The following is a 20,425-nucleotide window of genomic DNA, read 5'->3' on the forward strand; positions in this document are numbered from 1 at the left end:
TCTGTGCCCTTAATGTGTTTATTTGCCACTTATGATCTATTTAAGTGTTTTCTTATACCTTACACCTTCTTTGTCTTGCATTTGTACTTACCTCTGATGACACCCTTTCCTGAACTCCCCTCGGATGTTATGGCATTTTCAGGCCAACACTTCAGGAACTGCAGGATGAGAGCCATGTGTCACAAAGCTTCTTACTGGCAGGAGTTTTATTTGGCTATTTGTTGTTACTCTGCCTAACTGAGCCAATTAACTTGTAATGCAAAATGATGTCTCTACAAAATGATGTTTTTATATTCTGCCTTTCTTAGTAAAACGTTTCTGTTTAAAAAGAAGCAAATGCATGCTTTTGGGTGTTTCTTTTGTCATTGTGGCTCCAGCTAATGTAAGGAACCAGCTTCCTAGATACTGTCGGGTACGTAAGATGGCAATCTTTACCAACCTAGGTGTAAAGCCAAGGCTTTACAGGATTTTAGTTTTTGATTAAGTAACTTGGCAACATTCTAGTGCGTCACATGTGCCTCTAAGGGATGAAAGAAATATGAGATGGGACAGTGCCTATGTCTGTTGAAGTAGCTACACTGTTCCCTATTTTGGTCTGTACAAGCATTTTTTTCACACAAACTTGTAAAGAAACACTGGACGACAATTTGATCATGATATGATCTATTACTTCTTTATTTTTTGATTTCTTCTCCAGATTTTGGTCAGCTACATCAGTTCTTCTCAAATTACACTAAAATTCATGATATTTTGCTAATGTGATTATTTTTTATCTGTATGCTGTATATTTTAAATGTATGTATATGTAGTTTAGTCTAAACATGTTTATTTTGTATTAGAAAAAGGTTAGGGAAACAAATCCTTTGTTAGATTCCTCAGAATTAGTTTTAAGAGCTGGATATTTACTTCTGAAGAATGTAGGATATTTACATGCACTTGGACTATTGAATTTTGATGGTATTTGCTGTCATACCAGGTTGCTTCTATTTTCTTCCTATTTCTTCAGTTGTTATGCAATATTCCTGCTGTTTTGTGGTGTGAACAGCAGGGGGAGCTCCAGACTTAACTCACAAAGCACGTTTTTCTTTCTATAAACTCATCCACAAAAATTTTGTTTCTGTCAGCTTTCACCAAGTCTTTTCCCTGGAAACTTGATCCCACTTCAAAGAGCAAGTCTGCCATTGATGGTAACAGGATAGTTTACTTCCAATTTTTTTTTCTTTTTTTGAAAATTATGTTAAGTAGCCTCTCTGGCTTTAAACCCACACTTAAAACAGCACGATGTTTTTGTAGCTCTAATTTAAGTGGCAGAGAAAATAGATGTCAGTATAAATGTACATTTGACAGAAACTGGAGACAAAAGTCTGAAAATCCATGGTAGTAGTATCTTAAAAGAAGATAGAGTAATTAGGAGAACCTCAAGAATTTTGGCAGGCTGAGCATAATAAAACAGTAAATGCTTGAACATGCTTCAGCCTCTAACAAGTAAGAAGATGTCTGTCTAAAATGTATATTATAAAATAGTACCCTTGAGTTTTAGTGCATGCAAGTACCGGAGTATTAATTAAATCCCATTACTTCTCAGTGAGTGCTACTGCAGTTATAAGTAATTCTCAAAGCCGTGATCCTGCAAAGATATAGTAGCCTTTCTGACTTCTTTAGGGTCACAAAAAAAAAGGGATGGAAGAGAGCTTTCACGGTCAGCTATGTGTCTTGAAGGTGGGGCTGATTGTACTAAGCTGCTTCTGACAGAGGCACAGATCTGTTCCTAAGAATCATCAGTGCTGAGCTTAGAATATGCAGTGTTGGCTCCTGTTTTCCTAACCTTTGTTGCTTCTGAGGCTGGGCTGACTTGGTTGGCTATAATTCACTTTTGGGATTTTTGCCAAACTGTCAAAGACTTGATTCAAGTAGCAACTGGGATGTGTTCGCAGGGTATTGTACTCTGTGCTGGTCCGTTGCTTTGGGACTGCAGAAATAAATTAAGACTGGCCTTGGGGAAGAACAAATCAATACCAAAATAAGTCAGTTTCCTGCTGCGTAGGAAAGAGAATCCACCACAGCAACTAGAGGCATTTTGGATCCTGGGGTGATGAGCTCAGCAGAAACTAGGAATAATTCTGTTCTTGTTGGGACTGTACATGCTTGAGGGGGAGCAGACAGCACTTTGGTTTTTCAGGAGCAGGGGTAGTACCAAGGTACCTGAACAAGGCTCTGGATGTTTCTAAAGGCTAAAAACACTAAAAACCGCCACTACATTATTTTTAATTTTACAAAAGAACATTCTTTGTTGGGAATGCCATATGGAAAAATAGCTCAGACACTTTGTGGAGTCTGTAAGAAAACTGTTACTTCTGAATACTGAAATGGAAAAATATTGCAAAATTTAAAAAGAAACAGGAAATCGTTCAAACAAATTGTTCATAAAGAAGGAAAACATTCTTTAACTAGCTAATTGTCGGCAAGATATGTCTTCTATCAAATCAACTAGTATAACTGTAAAAAGTATATTTAACTTACCAGTCACTAAGCTGGTTGACTAAAGTTTTTGGAGGAAAATGTGAAAGTTACCGAAAGGACCATGCTGCGTTTTTCACTGTAGAATGGTTATCTAACAAATACATATTGTGATTATGAGAAAGGCTCCAAAAACTGTGAGTTATGCTTTGTATTCAGACTTCTTTTGCTGTATACTGTAGAAGATTCTACTTGTTGGTGGTTTATATAAAATGTTTTGAAGGATCCTAGTAATGGAGTTTCACAAGTAATTTGCTACCTTTGCTCTTCCTGTTATTGCTGAGTACTTAGTTTGCTATTTTATTCTCTTAAGAAGTATTTGAAATAGTTAACATCATACAGGCAAAGCATATTTGTTAAAAACACTGTAAAAAATTTTAAAATCAGTGATCATTCCTCCTGACTTTCAGATATATTACTTGCATGCTGAGTAGTACAAAAGAAGAATTTAAGTTTCAAGAATTGTTTATTCAAAACATTGTAGAAGGACAAAGATACTGCTATTGATTTGAAAATAAAGTCAAATCTAAAAGTCACATCTAGTGTCAATGGCAAACCAATATTCTGAATTACCCCCTGACCTCCTCTAAAATATCCTATGAAGTACAATTAACAGCAGAGAAAAAGGATAAGGTAAGATACAGGTGCTAGTTTATGGCTGATGAGAGTACAAAGATTTTCTATTATTATTATTATAATTTTTGAGAAATCCAGAGTCTTCTATAAATCATGTTTAAGAATCTCCCTTCAGGTAAAGAATTAAATTTCATAGTCTGGCATGTAGTGAAAATTGGAAGGGGTTTTCCTTGTCTTGATCTTTCTAAGTTAACCCGAGGGGTTAATCTTACTTTTATCTTCTACTAACAAGTTTTTTTTTTTTTTCAAGTTTCTTTGAAAGTTTTGAGAAAATCTGTTTTATTAGAGATAGTTAACTGAGTGCTCTGTGTTTTCATGGATGTCAACAGGACAATTTTCTAAAAAAAAAAAAAAAAAAAAAAAAAAAAAAATAAATATCCAGGACCACATTTAATAGCCACTGATAAGAATTCTTGCCAAGCAGCTAATTTGCAATTGTTGAGTCTGAATCCTTATGCTCTGTAGAAGAGTGATTCTTACTTAACTATCCTTAATGTCCAAGTTTGTCAAAAGCATTGTTAATAAAACAGATTAAAGTTGCACTGCACAAAACAGTCTTAGTTTCTTTTCAAATATACAGCTTAAATGAAAGTGATTTTAGAAGTCTGTATTTTATTTAGACTCAGTGAAGTCATACAAGCTTAGAAATAATTATTTATAATGACATACTACATCTTTGTTCTTCACAGGGACACAGCCTTTTTGTTTGAAGCTTGCAGTTCTTGAAGAATAACCAAACCTCATTGTGTCAGTTAACTTTTTAAAATTGGTTTTTAAATCGGTTTGGCTACTTCACTTCTTTTAAAAATACTGCCAGGCTGCATACTGCAAAAGTAAGGTGTCTGGATTTTTGAGCATAGTTTATCCTTTAATATAAAGCAGGAATTTACATCAAAGAAACTACTGTTTTCTTTGATACTGCTACTTTCTTTAGCAGAGTACTGAGATTTCTCTTTGTAAAGTTTCTGAGCTTACGTTCTGACATAAAGTACATAAGAAAATTTTCATTCTTTCTGGGGTTTGTTATAAATAAAAATGCTTTGGGGTTTAAAACCAGACATTCAGAGTGAAGTAGGCTACTGGCATATGGTTTAAAACAAAATGAAAGCAGAACAAACTTCTTTTGTTCATTTTTTTTTTTTGTCTCAGTCTTTCAGTTTTGGACATTTGAGCATAACCTGCATTGTGCAGTTTTACAGGATCAACCAAGTAAAGGTTGATATTACAATGAAAAGGACTATTTCTAATTCTTTATATATATATAACCTGAAGTATCTAACAGATAGTTTAGCTTAGAGGAAAATACTCTTTTTCTCTGTAAAGATGAGTTCACATATGTTTTTGGTTCATTCAGAGCAAGATTTCTCTGCTGGCACCCTTTTTTTTTTTTTTTTTTTTTTTTAAATATCTGGTGATGTAAAAATGCCTTCCTCATTTTTGGAAGTGAACTTTCACATTAATAACTGTGTTTTCTAGTTAGTATGTCTGTAATAGAAATATTACTTTCTTTTTCCTGCTCTTTCAGAAGTGCAGTCAGATCATTTACGTTTCACATAAAAAAGCTTAAGAAAATTTAATTGTTCAAGTTCAACGGTGGTTCAGAAAACCAACTGTAGTACTGCAGGTATCAAAAACCAATCCATACCTGTGTTTTTGACCTCAGACACCCTAGAAGAAAGCTACCATAACTGGAAATTTTTGACCTGAGTATGTATTTCTCTGCAAAGTGCTGTTCTGAGGCATCAGACTGCTGTCCTTACATCACCATTTTCCAAATTTTTTTCAAAGGAAGTGCTGTGCTGTCCATCATCTTGGGATTCAGGTATGCAGACCAGTCAGAAGCCTAAGTTCCAGAGAGGAGCAAGAGCTCAGACATACCTGAGTATGAGTGGCCTTATATTTTTATCTGCCTTTCTGTGGGGACACAGGCATCCTGGGTGCCTATTTTAAGCACTCTGAATCACCTTAAAGTGGCCCAGAACTCAGGTTTTAAGGGACGGGACATCGAAACAGGATGTTTTGTTCTTGCCCTTGCTTGTTTAGCTGACTTGTACCCTTTCTCTTCCTTAGGAAGTACTGTAACTGTGTTTCCATGTATTTGTCAGCTTTGGAGACAAAGGTGAAATGCTGTGCTGGTGGTGTTAGTATGCCATGTGCATCACTCTACCCATTGAATTCTGCCTGTCTGCTTAGCTGGTGCAGCAAACAAGCTGCAAATTACAGCACAGAAGAAAACCTGTCTTTTGGCACTTCTCTATAGTTTCTGTCGCCAAATGGAGCTCCAATTGTTCGTTGGTTTCCAATGCAGATTTTAGCTGTCTCCAGAGCATTAACCTTTCCTGCTAGTAGCAGTAACCCTTAGCAGAAACTTTACTGGTAGCAGAATGCCTGTTAGTGTAGTTCAGTTTGGGTGGTAATGACTTCCTTTCTGATTTCTTTTCTCAAAAATACTTGAATGCATTTCCTGTTGGAGATAAAAGTTGTAACTTGGCTGAAGAAGTGCAGAGGCAGCTTGCCAAAGAGTGACCAGAAAGCGTTGATGTTAAAGCAGCTGCTTCTTGCTGGTATGTTTGAATTTTAAGCTGCTTTAAATAGAAAGAACAAAGCTAGACAGCTATTCAAGTCCGCAGTTGATAACAGCTTGAAAATCTTGCATAAAGTGATTCTCAGAATGGCTGCTGCTTTAACGTGTAGTATAAAAAGATAATTATGTGCACATTAGGGCTACTGATGTGCAGATTATGAAGATTGCTTTGCTTTGACTGATGAGCAGTTTTGGGGCAGGCTGAGATGAAGTACTTCTGAAACTCTATTCCTTTTTATATAGGGTTAGTCACTATATAAAGTTAACTAAAGTTTTTGTCCTTTTATTCTAACTGTAGGGAAATACATGAAGTGCAGTGCCTTGTTTTGGTAGGGATTTGTTGGGAGGCTTTTGTGTGCATTTTCAAATACATTTCACATTTGAAAAAAAATGATCAAAGAAATGCATCACACCTGGGATAGAAGATGGTGAACTTTGAGTTTCCCCTTTAGCTTCAGGAGAAATTCATTTTACAGTCTTGGATCAGCCCTCAAAAAGGCTCGGCATCCTACACAGACAAGCTCTGTCTTTGTTACAGAGTATTTTAAAGTGTTAAAAGAGTGTATTGATAAAAGTCTGCATCTTGGAGTTTTATGTGGTCTTTTAGATAATCTGGCCAGGGTCGCAGAGTGTTTTGAAGATACAACCTAAAATCCTTGAACAGCATTAGAAAATTAATTCAAAGGGCTGAGGGAAGAGAAGTTTGGCTTGCTGTCACAGTCTCAGTCACCATTGCTGCCAAGAAGTTGTGCTATGGTGTTTTAGATTAGCATGGATTTAAACACTGAAATACTGTGCCTGAGAACTGTTGTGTTCTTGCAGTTTCTCTAAGGTGATGAAGCTGTGAATAACTGAGGTTAGGGAATCATTTGCTAGCAAACAGATGCTTTTTTTCCTGTCATCTGGAAATGATGAAGTTGCTAATGGTTGCTACTGTTGGAGGGCCTGGAATCAAGCAAGAATCTTCAATAAGGGAGCATGTAGTTTGTCTGCAAGCTCTTCCAAGTACTTTTCCACCCACACCGTCCAGCCAGACTTCAGTTTTACAGCTCTAGGAGAGATCGCAGGGTTTCCTGTTCTGCTTATTGAATATTCTTTTTCTGGGAAGGATTCAAGCCTTTTAAATGAATTTCTTCCCTTTTCTTCAATGTCCTCTAATATTATCTAGTGCTACCCCTTCCATTCTGCAGTGAGAAGCATTGAACCTTGGAGGTGGGGGCTCAGAAGGGAGTCAGACATATGCTTGCTTTTGCTACTGAAAGGCAAGATCATCTCTTAATTCCAGGAACATGATTTTTTGGTTATAGGACATCAGCTTCAGATAGCTGAGGTTTTGGCTAATTTCTATTCTTGAAATAAGCCCAAAGAGAAAGTTTTCCTGGAATTAATGCAAGTTTGGGGTTAGACTTTCTTCAGTGATAGTTGGTCTTACTTGATTTGACAAGAGAGTTTGCATATAAGGTAGGACTGAATTCAGAAACTGTGAATTAAATCTATATTTTCATGTCCAGAATGATTACTTGTTGGTGGGTGTAAATTGGCATTAGGGTAAGATTTTGAAGGTGTCCTATCCACTCCCTGGAAGATAGCTTCCCCGTACTAATTTTAAATGGTGTTATTAATTAGGATAGAATAGAACAGCTCAGTTGGAAGAAACCTACAGGGATCATCAAGTCCAACTGCCTGACTGGTTCAGGGCTACCCAAAAGTTAGTGTATTGCTGAGGGCATTGCACAAGTGTCTCTTGAACACTGACAGGCACAGGGCATTAACCCCCTATCTAGGAAGCCTGTCCCTGTGTCTGACCACCCTCATGTTAAAGAAATGTTTCCTAATGTCCAGCCTGAGCCTCCCCTGGCACAGCTTTGTGCCATTCCTGTGAGCCCAGCCTTTGGTGACCAAGGAGCAGAGACCTCCTTCTGTGCTTCCCCTGCTCAGGGAGCTGCAGGGAGGTCGCCTCTCAGCCTCCTTTCCTCCAGACTACACAACCCCAAGTGTCCTCAGCCTCTCCTCACAAGACGTGGCTGCCAGCCCTTCTACCAGATTGGTTGCCCTCCTCTGGATGCGTTCAAGAAGGACACAAAATTATTAGAGGGCATCCAAAGGAGGGCTACAAAGATGGTGAAGGGTCCAGAGGGGAAGATGTGTGAGGAGTGGCTGAGGTCCCTTGGTTTGCTCAGCCCCGAGCAGAGCAGGCTGAGGGGAGGCCTCATGGCGGCCTGCAGCTCCCTCACGAGGGGAGCGGAGGGGCAGGCGCTGAGCTCTGCTCTCTGGGGACAGCGACAGGACCCGAGGGAACGGCATGGAGCTGGGACAGGGGAGGGTCAGGCTGGGGGTTAGGGAAAGGGTCTGCACCCAGAGGGTGCTCGGGCACTGGGACAGGCTCCAAGAAGCATTCAAGAGTTCAAGAAGCATTTGGACAGTGCTCTCAGACACGTGGTTGGATTTTGGGTGGTCCTGTGTGGAGCCAGGAGTTGGACTTGACAATCCTCGTGGGTCCATTCCAGCTCAGGATATTCTATGATTTTGTGAACTCCTGTGACATTGCAGTGACAAGCAAAAAAAAAACACAAACAAAGACCCCAGACAGAACCAAACTATGACTGTAAGATAACTTGAGGCAGGATAGTTGCCAGTGACTGCTGTCAGGATTGTCCCAAATTCATTTAAGTGTCAGACTTGTGTCATAGGACACTAGTGCTATGTGAGGATTTTTCAGTCTTCATCTTTGATCTTTGTTTGTGCATTGGTGTAGCAGGGCAGGCAGAAATGGAGAAATAAATAGGAACAGAACCAGAAACATTTTTTTTGGCATTCCACATTAAAAATGTTTTTTCAAAGAATTTTTTTTGCAATTTTCCATTGGCAAGAAGGACAACACACATACTTCATTAGATGTGCGGTATGTTTGATCCTGACAGTGTTCTATCAGAAGTGACTGATAGTAACTTTGTGTAGCTTTTATTAAAGAGGTTGTTTAATCAGAGCCTCATTGTACTCGAAATGTTAGATTGTGACATCTTCAAACGTTAGCCAGGGTAGGGGACTATTTCCCCTGGGAAGTCTGCCTCAAGCCAGTGTAGTCTGTTAGTGCTATTTTTATGTGTGGGTGGATAAGTATTATGCTTTTTCCAAAAGGCAAAATTTTTACAGGCTGATTTCTCTCCCCACTTTAGATAGTGACAGTGTATTACAAAATACCGGTCAGAAAGCCTCCTTCCCTTCCTCTTCATCATGAGGTGAGTTCATGGGGACAGTTGACATGTTCATGGAGTGATAAGAATGAGGAATAAATAGACACTTGTCTTCTCATAACATGTCAGTGTTAGCTCTTCTTTCATGAAGAAACATCACTGCTTTCTTGTGCTAGTATGTTTCTGCTTTTATGCATCAGCAAGAGTTTCTTTGACAGAAAAAAAAAAAAAAATACTTTCAGAGTATGTCTCCCCTTCACCCCTCAGCAACCACATGTTAATCCAGCATTTCAGCTGAACATGCTAATCCTTTGCAGTTAGTATGAAACTTGGCTTCTCTGATTAAACTGAAATCTATCTCACTCAGCAGTTGTGTGGTTCTTGGTCCTAAGCTCCATATGACCTCTTCCCAACCCCTGCTCAAGCAGGACCACACAGAGCAGGCTGCCCAAGACCACGTAGAGGCAACTTCTGAAAATCTCCAAGAAGAGAGACTTCACAGCCTCTCTGGGCAACCTGTGCCAGTGCCCAGTCACCTGCACTGGAAGAAAGTGACTGAGTTTTCAGTGTTTCCTGATGTTCAGTCAGAGCCTCCCGTGTTTTGTTTTGTGCCCGTTGCCTCGTCCTGTCGCTGGGTGCCACAAGAAAGAGCCTGTCTCTGTCCTCTTTGCAATTTCACTTTAGATATTTATAGACATTGGTAAGAGTGTACACCCTCCCCTTTCATCCAGGTCATTAATGACGGTGTTAAGCAAGATTGGACCCAGTACTGACTTCTGGGGTACTCCACAAAATACTTGCTTCCAGCAAGACTTTGTACCTTCTGGGCTTGGCCATTCAGCCAGTTTTCTATCCACCCCTCACTGTCTGCCCATCCAACCCATACATCACCAGCATCTCTATGAGGATTTCATGGGAGATGGTGTCAAAAACCTTACTGAATTCTAGGTAGACAATACCCACTGCTCTCCCCTCATCTCACATGCCAGCCATTTCATTGTAGAAGCTCATAGGTTTTGTCAAATGTAACTTCCCCTTGGTGAATCCATGCTGACTATTCCTGATGATTTTCTTGTCCTTCATGTGCCTGGAATTGGTTTGTAGAATTAGCTACTCTGTCAGAAGCTATTTCTGCTCTTCAGAAATTTCTTTGTAAATATGGCTTAATTTTGTAAATCTTTTTTCAAAGGTGCTGTTCTTGATTTTCTGGACACTGTCATGCCCTATTTTCCTGCAGCTGAAATCAGTGGTAGAAATTATACGTTCAAATTTCCTGAGCTGTGAAAATCTGTTGGTTTGCTATGTCTGTGAGATGCTGGTGGAGTTAAATATTGATTTCTTGAGTTGCATGCTTTTAGAATTTCATCGTATGGTTTCTTTCTTCAAGTTTTTAATTCAGTCAGCTTTCTTCTCCAAGTTGACAGGAAGGAAATGACAGGGAAACCCTGGATGATATTGGATGCCTAGGGGAGGAGGATGTGAAGCTCCGAGATGGGTTTTGCAGAGTCAGCATAGCTCTGGTAGGGCTGATGGAAATGAGCTCTGCAAAAAAGCCCTCCGGCAACCTTTGTGTGAAACCACTTCAGCACGTCTGTATTGCTCCCCTGGTTCTCAAATAGTGCTACATTGTGATCTCTGCGCCTCGTGCTGCACCTGGATTAATAAACCTTTCTGGAACCGAAAACAAAGTACGGTGAAATTTGAACGGCTCTGCAGTGCAGGATGAGCAGGACTGGCACAGAGCCAGAAGGAATAAATCCTGCTCATCGCAATTAGCTCTGTCGAGATCTCGTTCTCGTTACTACTCAACTCAAGGCTGAAATGAGGGCTAAAGGTGGTGTACAGCTTGGTCTTTGTGTGTAATTTTTAAAGTCATACAAAAGGAGTATAATTGCCTATTATTTCATCCTTAATTTAACTTGAAATAAAAGTTGTAAAGTGAGGATAATGTCACCTTGGAGGGGTGTATGTGAGAAATCCTGCTTCACATTACAGTAAACTTATGTCAAGACGGTACTTTTTTAGTGAACTTTTCATTTATGGTCATCAGTCTCTAGTTGCAGAAGCAATTATTTGAATTACAAACAAGAAACTCAGTTTAGGATGATGGTATAAGATTTTAAAGTAATGTGACAGGAACAGTCCTAATCTATTATGGAGGTTGTCATCACTCACTGCTGAAAGGTGTTACTTTTTATTTTCTTTTTAAATTTTTTTTTTCTTTTTAAAAAAGGATCATTTTAACAGATCTTGTCGTCTGTATGCGGGGAAAGCTTCAGAGCAGATTGAGATGAGGGCTGCAGCATTTATTGATGCTTTTAAGTTTTCACAGTAACAATCTGAACAGAAGCTGATCACTGAGAGATGCTTTAAAAGTTCTGGAGATGTTTGAGATTTCTCCAGTACAGCTTTTCAAAAAGTGCCTCTGTTGGAGGAGCTGCAGTTCTCAGGAATCCCCAAATTAAAAATCCCAGGATATTCAACACACACACTGTAATTCTGTGCTTCTGGGGCGGCTGTGTATGTAAAGCAGTGTCTTTTGTACTTTACATTTCTGTGGCTTATTACAGGAAAACGAACTCCTCTATTCTGCTTTCTTTTAGAGGTGTTCTTCTAGTCTTTTTATCTAACTTAATGTGATTGATATTATGCTTATTTTTGTTCTTTTGGTGTAATGACTCTTCCTTGAGTAAGGAGGAAAATGTTTGTGCTACAGCATACATGTACAGTATGTATTTAAGTGTTGGTATACATCTTGAAGAAGTTATGTCACTATGGTAGAGTCAAAGTCCGCTTTATTTTATATGTCCTGATATTATTAAAATTAGAATGAAATATGTAGGCTTTAGCTTCCTGCACTTGCAGTGTGAAAATATACAAAATCCTGTAACTTTGAAAAGTTGAAAATACCTGTATTTTCAGGTTATGTTGAAAATACCTGTATTTTCAACAGATATTGCCATAGTAGCTGCAAAATGCTGCTAGAACATGCGATAAAGGTAATATAAAGGAGGGTAGGAGATAAAAGAAAACACAATGATAGGTTCAAGAACGAGAGCCGTGGCTCAGGGGGCTAATCCCACCCTGCTGTGTATGGCTGAGCAGGAGCTGCAGCACGTTGGCAGAGGCAGCATCCCAAATGGATGGGCTTCGTTCTCAGCCCTTTTCTTTTGTGGGCAGGGGAGGAAGGGTAAGTAAGTGGGTAGGGACTGGCTGACTCTTTCACAGCTTTTCTCTGATGAAGCCTTTTGATCATAGGCCTTAAAATAGTGTGGTTTTAATGTTTGGTGTTCAGCTATTGTAGCCCGGCTGATGCATGTTTAAGTTTCAATGCCTAATTACCATGCCATTTAGAAGCACAAGCATTAGAGCATGAAAGAAGAAAGGAGATAAGGAGGGACTGTGATTCTCCAGAGCTAGGACAACAATTTTTACTCTGAGACCCCCGAGAACATAGTAAGACTTGGACTTTGTATATAAATTGAGAGAGGAAGAGCATTTTTTAGGGTACATGCATACCTACAAGCAGTTTCTTGTACTGATTTTACTACAGTTTCCAAAGAGCTCTGAGCAGTTTGTGTAAGGTCTAAGTTTGCAAAGCATTCCTTTGCCTGATGCATTCGCAGGTTGCTTACTTTTTAGGGTCAGAATCTCGGGAAGTTTGTGCCCAAGCATCGGCTGCATACACCTCTAAGCTACTTCTGTAGTTGCTTTTCATTCTTTCTTCCTTTATGTGTGTGCATGCAGACACTTGGTGTCTTCTTCCAGCGTGTGTTTTCTGTGCTACAGAGTCCTGAAAATACCGAGTTGCTTGATGTTAGCCACAGGAAGCTTGGCCAGGTTTGAACTCCAAGTCAAATAGCAAAATCTTCACATGGCTTAACGTTGTAAGATAGTTTCTACATGGTTCAGAAAGTCCCTGGAGGTTGAGGTGTGATCCATATGTTGGAGGTGACTGAGTCTCTGTGATGTTCCTCCAAGGAAAGACAAGACAAGAAAGACAACTCACCAGCGCTTTCTGGTTGCTCTTCTGTCCTAGCTGAGGGCTTGGCCTTCTCCACAGCCAAGGCAGGCTCCATTTTCTGGTCAGTCATGTGGCACAGCCTTGGCATGAGAATGGCACTTGATCCAGGGCAGGCCACTGGCCCTCAGAAAGTCCAGCCTGGCCACCCATAACGGTGGTCATGGTCAGTCTGACATGGTCAGTCTGAGCTGTGTGTTCTCCACATCTCTGAACATCATAGCCAGCATCTGCTGAATCTGGTATCCCAAACTCAATATATATATATTATTGAGTAAGTATAATATGAATATATATATATTATTGAGTATATATATATATATATATATATATATATATATAAGGTTAATTGTGAAGCACTGTGCCATAGCTAGTCTGTGACTTGGTTTCACTGGTTGAAAAATAAAGCCAGGCATGCTCAATAAGACTCTTGTTAGGTTTATCTGGTCCATTTGTCACATCCTATGACTTGGAGGTAACTGCAGTTCACATACCTTAGTTAAACGACTGGAACTGACTGGTTTGGGTTTCTGTTATGTTCTTAGGTACAACATTGATCCTGGCTTGTACTGTCCATTTTTCTCTCTTGGGGCCTGCATGGAAGGCTTGAACTCTTTGTTCAGTCAGCTCCTGGGAATCTCCCTTTATGCTGAACAAACACAGAGAGGAGAAGTTTGGTCTGAAGATGTTCGAAAGTTGGTAAGTGTTCTTGTTCCATCTGCAATGACCAAGGGAAGTCAGACAAAATTGTATGTTCCTTTAAGAGCCATGAGTCATTTCTTAAATTAATTGGGTACCTATCAGAAGTATACAATCTCTGTCTAATTTTAGTTGAAACTAGAACTCAAGGGCTTCATGCTCTAAGTACCTTTTATATGGCTGGTGTTTAATGGCCTTTAAAATTTGTCTCTGTGCAAAGGGTGCCTGAATCAGAATCAGCTTCTCTGTTCGGAGATTACTGTTGTGCCTTTCACGTGGTCGCTGAATGCACCCTTCTATTTTTTTCAGTTATGATTTGTAGGCAACTGTTTGTAACTAGAATGCTGTAGGTGTGTATGCTAGCAGTTGTTTGTCTGTTTCTAATGTTTATTCCTATGTCACTTTTACTTTTAGATTCATGTTTACCTCTTTATTTTTCTGCCCTCTTTTTAATGGACGGTAGAAATAAAAACTTGGGCAATAGTTTATTCATCTCATTCCCAGGTTCTTTTGTTATCCTCACTCCATGTGTAGACAACCAGATCTTCACTCCTCTTCCACCGCTAGCCTCAGAGAACTACAGTTCTTTATATCCTGTGGGTCACTTTATAAGTACTGTCTCCTATTTTTATTTCCATGATAAATCAAATTCTGTCACTGTTAACTTCTCAGAAGTCATTTAGGGGCTACAGACAGTGGTACTGTTAATACTAACTCTGACTGCATAGTTTTGAGTGAGATGCAGAAATGTCTGCAGTTGGAAGGACAAGCTTTAAATCTTTTGTATATATTTTTCCAACAAACATTGCCAACAACTTTGACGTGGATTATTCCTGGTTTATTTTCATTTATAAATTGCAAACCTTTGGATTAGAATACTATGTCTTCAATTCACAAATCATGAAATGCTTTCATGGTGGAAATAATACTTCTTTGTTTCCTCAGGCTGTTGTTCATGAAACTGAAGGTTTGCTAGGGTACATCTACTGTGACTTCTTTCAACGACCTGATAAACCACATCAGGTAATATTTATGATTTGATTTCAGCACGGGTTTGAGCAGTGACCATTGCGTTAGGGCTGTTGTGTTCAACGTGAATTTAATAAAAGATATCTGGACTTGAAATAAATAAATTTAAATATGGAAAGTCTCTAACTTGAAATGTGGTTATAGGTAAAATATTTTTGTGAGTAACTTTTCATTTGAAAAACATCTCCTGGTAGGCTGAACTCAGACTCTCGGCACTACAGAATGACAGGCACTATGAATCTCTGAGAACTCTGCTTAGAAAAATGGTAGATTTTCAAATGTCTATTTTCTGGCTTAATATTTAGTAATAAAAACAACTTAAAATTTTAATAGCTTCTAAAGGTGAAAGCTCATAATGACTGCTAATTCTTATTCAAAATTCTACTTAAAACTCTACGTGGTTCCAACTGTTGAAGCTTGCTGACTGTGTCTTGTGTCAGTGTATTAAATACACAATGCAATACAAAGACCACTTCTGTAAAAGCATCAGCAAATTACCACCTTGAGTGAGGGGGTAAGTGGAGAAACTTTAAATCTGCATTAGTTTAATGTATTTTTCTAAGCATACTCTGTTTTGCTCATATTTCATGATACACTGTGAATGCTGTGTAGCGTGTTTTATAAAGAAGTTACTGCTGAAGAATGAGGAGCAAACTTCACTGATGTACCAAGTCCATAATTTTTATATATATATAATGAACTTTGAGTTAGTGATATTTTTTTTAGGAAAATTGAGAGGGTTTGATAATTCTAAAACAAAAATATTAAATTTTGTTTTCTAAAAGAAGCTCAGTCTTTTCTATACTATAATGTAGTTTCCATATGAATATGAAGTAAATATTGAAGGTGGAGAACCATACTGAAAGTTTGAGGTCAAAACAATATACTGTTATTTAAGAAGTCTTTAATGATCATTGAATTCAACTTATGTACTTAAGTAAATGTTTAGGTTTTATTTAATAGTTTAATTCTAATTTAATACTTTAATCAGTGTTTTAGCATCATTGACATAATGACATTGGCTGTCCATATGTTTCCTTTACCTCCAAAAGGATTGTCACTTTACAGTTCGTGGAGGCAGGCTAAGGGAAAACGGAGAGTACCAGCTGCCCGTAGTTGTTCTCATGCTTAGCCTGCCCCCTTCAACAAGGAATGCACCAACGCTGCTAAGTCCTGGCATGATGGAGAATCTCTTCCATGAAATGGGACATGCTATGCATTCTATGCTGGGACGAACTCGGTACCAACATGTCACTGGTAAGAAATCTAGTAGAGTGATCTTTTGCTGTAGTTAAATGTTTAATTTCTGGAGGAAGAGAGTAAATTAAACAAACAAAACAAAAGGATGATCCAGAAATTCCTGAGTCATGTTGGTACTTCGACATCTTTGATTATTGAAAATACATTATCAGTTCCCCACAGATTATCTAAACAAAACAACACTTGAATATTCTTCCTTTCCTGGTAAGATTTAGGCATTTGTATTTTTTCTGTCTGTTTGGCTGATCATTTTTTTGTAGTGGTGTGATGCACTCCTGCATGTTTGCCTTATGTAGAGTTTATAAGAATGGAATAATTAGAAGATTGAAAATAAGTTGAACTAAACTTGTATCTAGTGTAAAAGTACAATGAATTCTGGGTTGGAAGTGATTTGGCTGGCAGCTAGCAGGCTCCTGCCCCTTCTCCTGCAGTTGTGGCAGATGGGTTAAAGAGCTGTACTTGCTAAAGCTGCTTGGCATGCTACTTTTCTTATCTGCAGACAGCCTGGTATACCTTCTTATATCTTCTGTAGTAGTATGCTGGAAATCAAATACTTGCAGTAGACATTTATTTATTCATTTATTAAAAAAAATAATGAAATGGTAGGTGCCTTGTCTGAGGCATTATTTTATGTTTTACCTTTTTTATATTACGTAAGTGAAACTAAGGGGAGTCTGTGTTAGCGTCCTGTGTTATCATATACTTTGCACCTAAAGACAAAGTAACCTTTCTTAAATCTTCCAGTTAAAACTAAAATAGGCCAAGCTGTTTGTAAGTATGTTATTACTGGACGTTGTGAAGACAAATAAACACTGTATATGCTCTTTCATTGTAAGCTCTGAATAGGAAGCCTTGAGGCAGTTAATTGCTCTCCCCACCCCTTCCACACACATGGCCTCACTCTTGCTGATCTCCAGGGGTACATACATGCCCCAAGTAGCTGCTTTGGTAGGGTTCTTGTGGTGAATCGCATGCGTAACCATGTCAAGAAGTCTTGAAGGGGCAGGAAATGGCTCATTTTGAGGCTCAGACTTTCCGTGAGCCCCTGTGTAGGGTTTCAGTGTTGCCTGAGGCAGTCCTGCTTCCTAGGGGACTTCAGTGCAGAGCTAGCATTGCAAAAGCAGCATCAGAGGTCAGTTGTGTTGTTTCTCCAGAGTACAATTTTTTAGGGATTGGAATGTGTGACAATCAAATGGCTCATCCCAGAGGAGGCACTAGCGTGGCACAGGGTGGATACAAGATGATTAAAGGCTATTGTGAGAACAAAATTTTTAAATTCCAGCAGTGATGCGCTGAGTATTTTACACCTTTCTTACTCCTCCCTGCCTTTTCTGATTAACATTCCCAAATATACAGGAACCCTTTCTGCTACTAATGGGCCCCAAACTTGCACGATATTGTATATTTAGGATTTAAGATGTGCTTTCTTTTAAGATAATCTGTCATTTTACTATATTAATTTATAATTTGTTTAATGTATGTGTGTTCAAGATTTATTTTAACACTGCTTCTATTCCATTTTAATTTTATCATGCAGTAGAGAATACCTACAGTTGTTTCACAGCAGAACTCAGTTATCCCAGATAACTGCCCAACCTTTTACCTTTCCGACCTTCAGATAATCTAATTCTCTTTAATGGCTACTGCAAGTATTCTATCATTTTATTAAGAGAAAGCATACAGGCTAGAGGGGCATTAGGGTGTTTTGTAGGCATTTGTCTTGGGACCGGCCTTGGTTTAGGCTTTTTATTAATGATTTTCAAACAAATAAAAGCCAGTATTAATGAAATATAATGGCACAAAGGAACGATGGGGTTATTGTACAACAAGAGCTGGAAGGCTGAATACCACACTGCTAAAAGTAAATTCTAATTCACATCTACACAATGCAGGTCATGCATTTAAAGAGTTCAAGGAGAATTTCTGCTATCAAATGGATATTTCGACAGTGGTAGAGGAACAGAAAAACATTTGTATGTGTTAATGGAGAACTATGAGTAGCTGCTGTGTCTGTGGAAGGGATAAATGGGCGCTGAAACTGTATCAGAGGTGTTTCTAATGGAATTAAGTATTAGAATGATTTAAGAAAGTTATGGGTGAACCGCATGCAGCACTGGGGCATAGTTTCATATGTCTGGTCTAAAGGTGAATTCAAACTGAAGCAAATACAGAGAAGAGCTGCAGGTCAATGGATACTCTTTTAGGCTTTGTTTTCCTTTGGATAATGATGGCTGAGAGAGAATATAGTTTCTGTCAATTTAACAAGTAATAATAGTCTGCAAAATGCTATTAATACTAAAGAACATGGGATCTGAAAACATAAACAGATGGTGAATTCAATTAAAACTTAAAGAAAGATTGGTAAAGACCAAAGGAGTGATTTTTTAAAAAGAGTCTCCAAGAAAGAATAGCAGAAGTTAAATACTTTACATTTAAGACTAGTTTTAAATGTTGACGTTGCCTCTGGCAGACAGGGATAGATGTGATGACCCAGTGGGTTTGTTATTAGAACAGATTTGTACTTCCCTAAATTTAATACAGAAATTAAAAATACAGCTTTGGTTTGGTGATGTGTTACACTTCTTAATAACTTTCCTGGTGTAAGGTGCTGATAAAGATTAGAGTAAATAAAGTTTTGGGGAGAGTGCTTTTTGAAGATCCTAACGGCAGAGGTATTACCTCACTGCAGGACGTGTCTTCAATCTGCACGAGTTTTCCTTGGATGAATGACTTTGTATTGTAAAGTGAGGCTAATATAAAGCATAAGTAAGCTCAGTAAACAGATGGAAGGCAAAAATTGTAACTGTGAATGGGATTAAGGCAGAGTTTTATTTACATTGTAGTTTGATTTAGGTTTAGGACACTTAAATAGATTTGGTGTTTCATGTAGGGCCAGTTTGGCTGCAGTCTGGTTTAGTTTAAAAAGGGTGTGATCCAGCGCTTTATAAGGTGCCTCACCCAGCTGTTCAAATATTTTGTTTTACTTTGTGATTTATAGTAAAATGTGTAGGATTATAATGAAGCTTTTCTGGCAATATGTACAATAATGTTATAGAAATAAAATATTGACTTAATAAATGAAAGAACATTAAAGTTCACCAAAAGTCCAAACTGAAAGTTGCAAAACCTCTTGGGAAGAGTTAACTATTTGTGCTAATGGAAATGGCAAATGCTAATGTGTTCACTTATTCTACCTTTAGGAACCAGATGTTCTACCGATTTTGCCGAAGTTCCCTCAATTTTGATGGAGTACTTTGCAAATGACTATCGAGTGGTTAACCAGTTCGCAAGGCATTATAAAACTGGACAGGTAGGGAAAATTAATGTCTGAAATATGGAAAATAGGAATAAACGCGTGCAAGAGAAGAATCACATTTTCATGTGCTGTTAATACTGTTAAGATAGAAAGAAAAACAAGTTATAAACTAACCAAATACTATAATTGTACTTGCTCAGAAAAAACAATACTGTTCTCATGGCAGGAAAGACAAATGTAATCTGTAAAATAATAGCAGATCCTAATAGCTGAAGTTCTAGTAACATGTTTAATTCTGTCAACCTTCTTTTTTCTTACAAAGGTTGTGTAGCTTCTACACTACACAAACTTAGGGTAGTAGGTGAAGGTTTGTATCTTGCTTTAGTTTAATTAGATGTAAGTTATGACTGAAGTAGGCGTTCCACATCAAACTCTCTAAGCTGTGTTTTAAAATAAAGCTCAGGTACCAAGACATGGAAATGATCTGCAGCATTTAAAAAACTCCCATTTTTAACACAGTGTATGGTAGTGACTAAAATGTTTAGTGATGAAGAGGGCACTGCTTTATTTAGGATATTAGATATGTAGATTTTGGCAGTCATGAATCTCTGCATTAAAACTCCGATCCCTTTTTACATAAATTTATTCTGTGCCAGTCTAATGCGAGGGTTTACTTTCTATAGGAAATTTAGAAAACATTTGTCTGCAACAAGGTGACTTTAGATGGTTGCTTAATTATTTATGCATGACAGCATAACGTGATTTATATTTGTACAGACATTTCAAAGATGCAAATCAGTAAACAATAACCAAAGATCTTTTTCCAGTGCTTTTGATTGAGGCAAATTTCAGTGGTGCAAATATACTCAAATGTGATGGTTGAAGAATACACTAGCTATCAATGCAAAACCAAGAGAGCCTTTTAAATTGTATAGTGTTACACTTCATTTCAACTTTTTATCCAATAGTAAGCATTCTATGTGTGTCAGTATTATGGAAGTGGAATTATGTTTGCCTCCGCTGTAAGAGTTAGTTAGAAAAATAGGTTGCATAATGTCTATTTTAATAGATATTATTTGAGAAACTTGCTCTGTAAATCTGCTTTTTTTTTTTTTACAGAGCAATCAATTCTGCAGAACACTAGGAAAGTCTCCTTGAAACCCACGGGTTGAAAGTACTCTGTTCAAAAGCATTCATCATTTGTATGTTTGAATCCACACACCAAGTTA

At 38.2% G+C, this 20,425-nt stretch overlaps 1 protein-coding gene across 1 annotated transcript in view; it reads left to right on the top strand.

The window, feature by feature from the left end:
- Positions 1-20,425, top strand: part of MIPEP (mitochondrial intermediate peptidase) — a 72,326-nt gene that overhangs the window by 15,780 nt on the left and 36,121 nt on the right. The window contains exons 11-14 of the mRNA XM_032190758.1: positions 13,498-13,651; positions 14,597-14,674; positions 15,733-15,937; positions 19,141-19,250. Coding sequence (XP_032046649.1) covers positions 13,498-13,651; positions 14,597-14,674; positions 15,733-15,937; positions 19,141-19,250 — 547 coding nt within the window. The remainder of the gene's footprint in view (positions 1-13,497; positions 13,652-14,596; positions 14,675-15,732; positions 15,938-19,140; positions 19,251-20,425) is intronic.

Source organism: Aythya fuligula, chromosome 1 (genome assembly GCF_009819795.1).
Source record: "Aythya fuligula isolate bAytFul2 chromosome 1, bAytFul2.pri, whole genome shotgun sequence".
Classification (NCBI taxonomy): Eukaryota; Metazoa; Chordata; class Aves; order Anseriformes; family Anatidae; genus Aythya; species Aythya fuligula.